Below are 7,385 nucleotides of genomic sequence, written 5' to 3'. Positions count from 1 at the left end.
ATGAACAGAATCGGTGACAAAGGACAGCCCTGACGGAGTCCAACCCTCACCGGAAACAAGTCCGACTTATTGCCGCTCATGCGGACCAGACTCTGGCACCGGTCATACAGGGACCGAACAGCCCTTAAAAGGAAGCCCGGCACCCCATACTCCCGGAGCACCCCCCACAGGACTCCCCGAGGGACACGGTCGAATGCCTTCTCCAAGTCCACAAAACACATGTAGACTGGTTGGGCAAACTCCCATGAACCCTCCAGAACCCTGCGGAGAGTATAGAGCTGGTCCACTGTTCCACGACCGGGGCGAAAACCACACTGCTCCTCCTGAATCCGCGTTTCGACAATCCGGCGGACCCTCCTCTCCAGAACCCCCAAATAGACCTTACCAGGGAGGCTGATATAAACACTGATATATATTTATATATAGATATATATTAACAGTATAAAAAAGTCCATGTCAGGAGTGGGTCATTTGTATATATATAGATCTCGGTTCATACGATCTATATATTTTCCCTTAGCTATATTTATTTTTCATCACTATCTCCCCATGTCAGGAGTGGGTCTTTTGTATATATATATAAAAACAGGGACACCGTTGCATAATGTACCCGACATTCCACATGATCCCACTGCCACTGATGATCTGACGGACAACGTCTCCATCCTTATCCCTCCAATACTGGAACAGCTAGTTTGGTAAGAATCAAAGTGTGTTGTGTGGTTCTCATATATATATATATTTCAGAGGGGAGCTTCGCTTAAAGTCCCAGATCCGGCCAGCGGCTGCCAGGCCCCTGGTCCGGGAAGGGGGCAGAGCCTTAATAGCAAGAAAAGCAACAGGGAGCTTTTTGTTTGTTTGTGCATAGTACACTTGCTTTATTGTAGGAAAATTTACAGGGAAAACAATGGAAATTTCTACAAGAAAGTAAATCACTCACATGGAATTACATAATTACATTTTAATGGACTATGAATTTTCTTTATGAATTTTCTTTAGTCCCACGGTAAGTTCAGTTGCTGCAGCAATAGTGTTCTTGAAGATCCAGCCAAATTTGGCGCATGAGAGAAAAAGGGGGAGAGAGAGAGATTAGACTATGAACACATACTCCAGTCATTTTAAATATCATGTTATTTTAGAAATACCTGTACATCACCTGAAGTCCTGTGCCTTGTACTACGTGATCCTGCGCATGCATCATAGCATTTGTCATATCCAGTCCAGGTCCAGTCCCTCGCCAGCAAAGGATCTCTTCTTGACCCCGTAGTCAAATCGAAGCTCCTCGTCCACGGCAATGTCCCTCGATGCCAGGACGAGCAGGATGTCCCGGTTGTCCAAAGAGTAAAGCCTTGGCCGGAGGTTTGCCCGCTTACCCGAGTGACCAATCAGCCTCCCAAATGTATCTCTGCCCGGATGGCACTGACATCGCTCATCACGGGCATCGATACATTTGGCCAGCCCCTTCGTGTCCTGATAAAAGAACACAAGTCCACTCTGTCCTTCCGTGGTGTGACTGAGGATGCGAAGACCCTCCTGCCGCGTGACTTGCCTGCCATGGTAGTCACAGACTACCTCACCAGCGACAAACTTCCTTCTTGTCTTCACACTTCTGCCCTTTTCTTCAGTCTCCACAATGGTCAGTCCCTTCCACTTCTGACTTCTGACAAGCTTCCTGATCACTCTGCAGTCCATCGCCGTGTCCACCGAACCAGGAGGCTTCCACTGCTTCAGCAGCAGCTGAACATCTGGGTGGTTGACAGTCCACCCCTGCTTCTCCATCCAGGCATGGACCTTGCTCTCCTTTGGCAGACGTCGACCGAAGTGCTCTGTGAAGAAAGCCAAATTATTAGTCAACATGCATTAGTCTAGATGCATCTAGATGCTTGAAATAAGTTATAGAAACTTTACTCACCTATGACATGCTGCATCCGAAGCGCCTTCTGCTCAGCGCGCCAGCGGTCATAGCACGGACGTTCATGGGTAATCCCCACGAGGTCAGTGCGTGCCGACTTCCCTGGGCAGGTTCCATCGATGGTCACTGGAAATGACATCATGAATAGGTCATAGGCAGCCACCTCGTCCATCTTTGGAAATCTGGAACCTGAGGTCTGAGCTGCTCGCTCATCCGGACTAGAACTAAAACAAAGAAAGAAATTTAATAACGTAAGTATGTAGACGGAATTAGTAATTGTTAATCCATCAAGATTGTTCAGAAAGTTACAAGAAAGGACTTTACTTACTCAGATTCACCAGCAATGTGTCTGAGAAGCATGCGGGCCCAGATCACATTTCTGGACTCCCTCATCCGGTAATGTCTCTCTGCCGTGGACATGCTATGGGAGAGGTAGTCCGCCATATCTGACATATCCTTGGTGGCAGTCTCAAATGCCCGTCTGGCCATCTGACTTGTGATGTTCGGGAGGTTGTACCTGCAACAAAACATATCAGATGTTGACATATCACCTTTCACCACAAGAATGTAAGAAAACTTTTGTAAACAAAGCTGTATGTAAACTGTCCTTACTTCTCATGCAGGTGACGCAGGTCATTTGAGCAGTTGTAAATGCTGTTGCCAGAGGAAGAGATGAAGAACTTGTCTTCACTACTAAGGTCACTCTGTCTTCCAATCAACATGGCAGGTCTGACCTCAGTATAATACAAGTCGAACCACTGTAAATAAAATAGCAAGTAAGTAAACAAACAACCAAATAAAATTACAATTTCAATCACGTTTAAAATTCCCCAAGCTTAGGATAAATTAAAAGCAGTTGCTATCTTACCATCTCCTCCTCCTGCGACAATGCAAAGACCGCCGCAGTCTTGTGCTTGGTCACCCCAACCACAACGTGTCCACCGTAGGCTGCGTCACGTGTCCGTCTCACCCATTCATTCACCTACAAAAAACAGAATCAAATAAGGGACAAGATGTTTGAGATAAAAGCATGAAAATAAAATTTAAAATCGACTCTGCTGCCATAAGGATTGGCTCTTGTGCTAGAAAGTATACTTACGGTCATATTCTCCACCACCCCAGGACGCTGCTGGTGCTTCAGGACCAAAACAGCCTCCAAGAAGTACAACATCAACTGTCTTTCTTGTCTGGAGAGATCGCAGCCAGGAATGGCCTCCGGTCCTGTCACCTTGCCGATGATCCTGAGGAAGTCGGGCTTGGCAGCATCAAGGACAGTTAGGCACTGCCTTGGTGTCACACAGCCCCGGGTCAGGATTTCAAATCTGATGAAAGAACGGAAGAGGTTAGGACATAATTCAACAAAATACATGGATACATTGACACAATAAGCAGTAGAGAAGAAAGTGCTAACCTCTTCTTTGTGGTTTCCCTGCTGACTTGTTTGGAAAAGCCAGCTTGCACTGTCGAAAGAAACTGTATGAAATTCACACAGTGCCTGTGCAGCTCCTCGTCCTGAAAGCACAGGTCGGTCCCTCCCGTATGAAACTTCAGGAACCTGTTTAAAAAGAATAACAAATTCAGTGAGTTGAAGTGAGTTGAAATTTGATGCATGCATATTTTTTTTTATCAATTGCTGTGAACCACCACTGACCTTTTGATGCTCTTTAAGTAATTCTGATGTGTCTGCTTCGACAGGCCAGACAGTTCAGAGAAGAACTTCCGAGTATCTTCGTGCTTCTTGACAAATTCCAAGCTGGGCTTGGATGGGTTTATGAAATACATAAACCGTGCCATGTTCTCCACCTGGAATTGTTATATGGTATTGTTATAAGCCAAGAGAAATAATAAACAACAACTCACACAATGCACACGTGTATATAAATGAATGTATCATTATTCTCCTCACCTCCTTTTTGAAATTTTCGTTTGCTAAATCATTTTCCAAATAATTGGCAAATGACTTAAGCAGATGATGGTCCAACGAATGTTTCTTGTAGAGACCTTTCTTCTCCATGTTCCGCCTCACCATGGACATCTTCACCTTCACAGAGGGGCTGAATTGAAGGGCAGCGAGACGATCAGAATGAGCAAGTTTGTTTCGTACACACTAGATACAGTTATATGTATGTACCTCTCATATCAGAAACATCAATTTGTACAATTTATATTGTCAGTTGTTATTTAAAAGCAGGCCCTTACCACTGGTATAGATCTCCCTCAGAACTGGTCACAGGCTCCGGATCACTTGCTGTAGATGATCCAGCTGTTGAGGGAACAGCAGGTTCTTCCACAGCAGGTGCCGCCACAGCAAGGGGAATGTTCAGCACAGAATTCCCTCTAGCCTGTAGCTCCTGGACCATCCTATTCACCCTGTGAAACAAAATGATTTACTTAATTGGAATAAATGTAACAAATTTTATCAATGATAATTAAGTAATTGTGAAGTCAACGGAATAGAATGAAGTGAAGCACATACCTGCTGATGGGATCAGCGTCCCCCACGAGTGCCTTGAGGAAGTCGTACTCCCACACCCGGCCGTGTCGCAGCAACTCCATCGCCTCCATCTTTGCTGCTTCCACAACCGCCAAAATCTCCTGCTCCAATGCCTTCTGCATGCATATGTAGCAGCCTCAGTCCAGTAAGAGGTACTGAGGAAGAGGAAAAAAGGAGAGTTAAACATTGTTTCTTTTAGTTAAAGGGTTAGGAAATTCAAGCAGTCTGTTTCTGGGCTCACTCGCAACTACACCAGCCAGTCCACTAGGTGGCAGCAGTACAACAGGAACGGAGTACTCCAGCAGGGAGCGCAGAGTAAAGCGCATTCAGAGCTGGTGAGACACGTCTGTTACGCTGTTGCCCTGATGGCTATTTGTTGTACTTTGCAGGTAAGCTGGTGTCGTTATCTGGTTTTAGTGGGGTTATAGTATAAAAATAACATGTAATATAGTGCAAAATGTAACGCTAGACGCTTCCCTTTCGTCTAATGTAACGGTGATTATGTTTCGTGTGTTAGCTTAGCAGCCCGTTTATATTGCAACGATATAAACGGGCTGCTAAGCTAACACACGAAACATAATCACCGTTACATGGCAGCAGTACAACAGGAACGGTATATATATGTGTGTGCATATATATATTGATAAAATGTGTGTGTGTATATATATATACACACACACACACACACACAGTATATATATATGTGTGTGTGTGTATATATATATATATGTGTGTATATATATATATATATATGTGTATATATATATATATATATATATATATGTGTGTATATATATATATATATATATATATATTAGGGGTGCACCGATCGATCGGCGCACCGATCGATCGGCCTCGATCACGTTAATTTGAGGGGATCAGAAATCGACCATATTCCCATGAGATCCACCGATCTTAGTTATATGCTTTTAACTCTTTGGGATCGAGTATGTCGTCGACGACATCGCGTACTTTTCGCGTCTATTTCAGTTTATAAATATCTCGCTGAAATCTTAATGTATAATCATGAAAAAAACGCTGGCTAAATCCGTAATCTGTCTTCTTTTCAAAACGTCCATTGTCGGAAGTATTAAAGTTTTTTTAATTAGGTTAAATCGGCAAAAAAGTAAACCATGTCATCTTACTTTGTTTTACCTGCATCGGGGGCGTGTAGTACCGCTGTCACCCGAAGATCGCTATTCACATTCTAAATAGCCGCATTAGCGCGTATTCAAATCGCATTCGCATGGTAATTTGATTAACAGCGCAACGGTGAAACGCGATCCAGATACATCCCCTTCAGCGCCATAAAAGGGGGTTGGGGACGTGGCCAGGTGACAATGGCTCATTCATACACATGAAAGTTGCTACATATTCAATGAAAGGAGCCAGAAATAGTTACATGAGTTAGGTTTTTCTTATTTATTTATCCAAATTAATGTTGCATCTACACCATTTAGTCATCTTCATGTAGCCAAGACTTTGGTGATCAGATATCTGGGATCAAAACAAACTGCCAGCATTGCTTACTATGTACTTTTATAATGTTTCTGCAAGTGTTCCAAACTGCATTTTGCAATGTCTATACTTTGATGTCAAATTTCAAACTTAACAAAAATCTGACATATTTACAATATATATTAAAATAAAGATGAGTGTAATGGCAAAACAAATATATAAGAAATAATTTATTTGCCATGAATTAAGTGTGATGAAATGTGTGATCATGCCCCAGTCAGTGAAAGTGTGTTTCCTACCCCTAGGCCCCAGAGGGTTAAATCAGCCTTTTCTCCCATTCCCGAGAGAGGTGCAGTGCAGGCTGCCTCCCTTCCTATTTTTTGGACAAGTGTGTCATAACAGCTATATATATATATTTTTGTTTACAAAATTAGAGAAATTAAAGTCTGGAAGAAAAAATATGATTTTGTAGTTCAAACAGCAATGCTCATTTATATGTTCATTTATATTTGAGGACACTACCTCATGTTTTGTGAGTATTCATATCAATTTACTCAATAAAAATGGAAACATTGAAGTAACTGTCTTTTAGTTATGAAAGAAACAAGATCGGCAAAAAAAAATCGAGATCGGCAGGTAAGGTTGCCTAAGGATCGGTGATCGTTGATCGGCCAGAAAACTGCAATCGGTGCACCCCTAATATATATATATCCTAGTTTCCCCTCCGTGTCGGCTCTCGTGAACAGACAAACATACGATGGATATAATTTGGATGTGACCGCAGGGAGCGCAGAGTAAAGCGCATTCAGAGCTGGTGAGACACGTCTGTTACGCTGTTGCCCTGATGTCTATTTGTTGTACTTTGCAGGACTGCTAATAAATGAGTGTGACCTCAAGAATTTTGTGAGTCTGCAACACATACTCTCCTCAGGTGGACAGGGAGACTGAAGTGGGTCTTCTTGCAGAAAGGGCACAGGAGGAAGTGCCTCTTGACAGGTAGACTACGACAAAGAGATTAGGGTTATTAAAACTTTTTTCCCCAATGGGTAATAACCAGATAAACAGATTTTGCATAGCAGTCATCCAATATTACACAAAATTACATCATCAGACCAAAGTGTACTTACGCAGAAGAAGCCATGTCTCTGTCTTTGGAGTTCTCAAAGTGAAATGCAAAAAGATTCAGTCACTGGCCTTGTACAGACAAGATACAGTTGTGAAGCCTGTGTCTTGGGGTCAGACTATTTAAGCATGTACCAACCAGTGACATCACCAAAATCAGATGAATTCCCCAGCTAAACCCGCCCATATCAGTATCAATTAAAACAGTACTTCAAACTGAAGACTTGTTTCTAATCATTGACATATAGACAGAAAAACTGAAATCTATTGTGTCTCTATTTGCATTTTGATAGCCCCAGCTAATCCCAACTAAAAACATATAATAGGTGTGAAGTGATTGAGGCAGAGAGCAATCAATACAGGAGGTGCAACCGCTCAACCACTTCACACCCAGCAACA

At 42.9% G+C, this 7,385-nt stretch overlaps 1 protein-coding gene and 2 long non-coding RNA genes across 3 annotated transcripts; 1 reads left to right on the top strand and 2 right to left on the bottom strand.

Annotated features, from left to right (window-relative positions):
* Nucleotides 1-1,209: 1,209 nt before the first annotated feature.
* LOC140582729 (N-lysine methyltransferase KMT5A-A-like) lies at nucleotides 1,210-2,084 on the bottom strand. The gene is made up of 2 exons (XM_072707042.1): nucleotides 1,913-2,084; nucleotides 1,210-1,826 (listed from the first exon to the last, which is right to left on the bottom strand). The coding sequence occupies exons 1-2, from the start codon at nucleotides 2,082-2,084 to the stop codon at nucleotides 1,210-1,212; spliced, it is 789 nt and encodes a 262-aa protein (XP_072563143.1).
* A 25-nt stretch (nucleotides 2,085-2,109) lies between these two features.
* LOC140583097 (uncharacterized) lies at nucleotides 2,110-2,665 on the bottom strand. The gene is made up of 3 exons (XR_011985886.1): nucleotides 2,525-2,665; nucleotides 2,241-2,429; nucleotides 2,110-2,136 (listed from the first exon to the last, which is right to left on the bottom strand). It is a non-coding gene; the product is annotated as an uncharacterized lncRNA (long non-coding RNA).
* Nucleotides 2,579-3,764, top strand: LOC140583096 (uncharacterized). Its single transcript, XR_011985885.1, has 3 exons — nucleotides 2,579-2,688; nucleotides 3,035-3,254; nucleotides 3,363-3,764. It is a non-coding gene; the product is annotated as an uncharacterized lncRNA (long non-coding RNA).
* Nucleotides 3,765-7,385: the final 3,621 nt, after the last annotated feature.

Source organism: Paramormyrops kingsleyae, chromosome 25, assembly GCF_048594095.1.
Source record: "Paramormyrops kingsleyae isolate MSU_618 chromosome 25, PKINGS_0.4, whole genome shotgun sequence".
Lineage (NCBI taxonomy): Eukaryota > Metazoa > Chordata > Actinopteri > Osteoglossiformes > Mormyridae > Paramormyrops > Paramormyrops kingsleyae.
This window is presented reverse-complemented; position numbering and strand designations above follow the sequence as displayed.

What these genes read in the sequence shown, in the direction of transcription:
- LOC140582729 (XM_072707042.1), bottom strand. Translation starts at nt 2,084, where the DNA reads ATGGACGAGGTGGCTGCCTATGACCTATTCATGATGTCATTTCCAGTG. An exon ending in TCGGATGCAGCATGTCATAG is followed by an intron (nt 1,827 to 1,912) that starts GTGAGTAAAGTT and finishes CTTTCTTCACAG; the next exon opens with AGCACTTCGGTCGACGTCTG.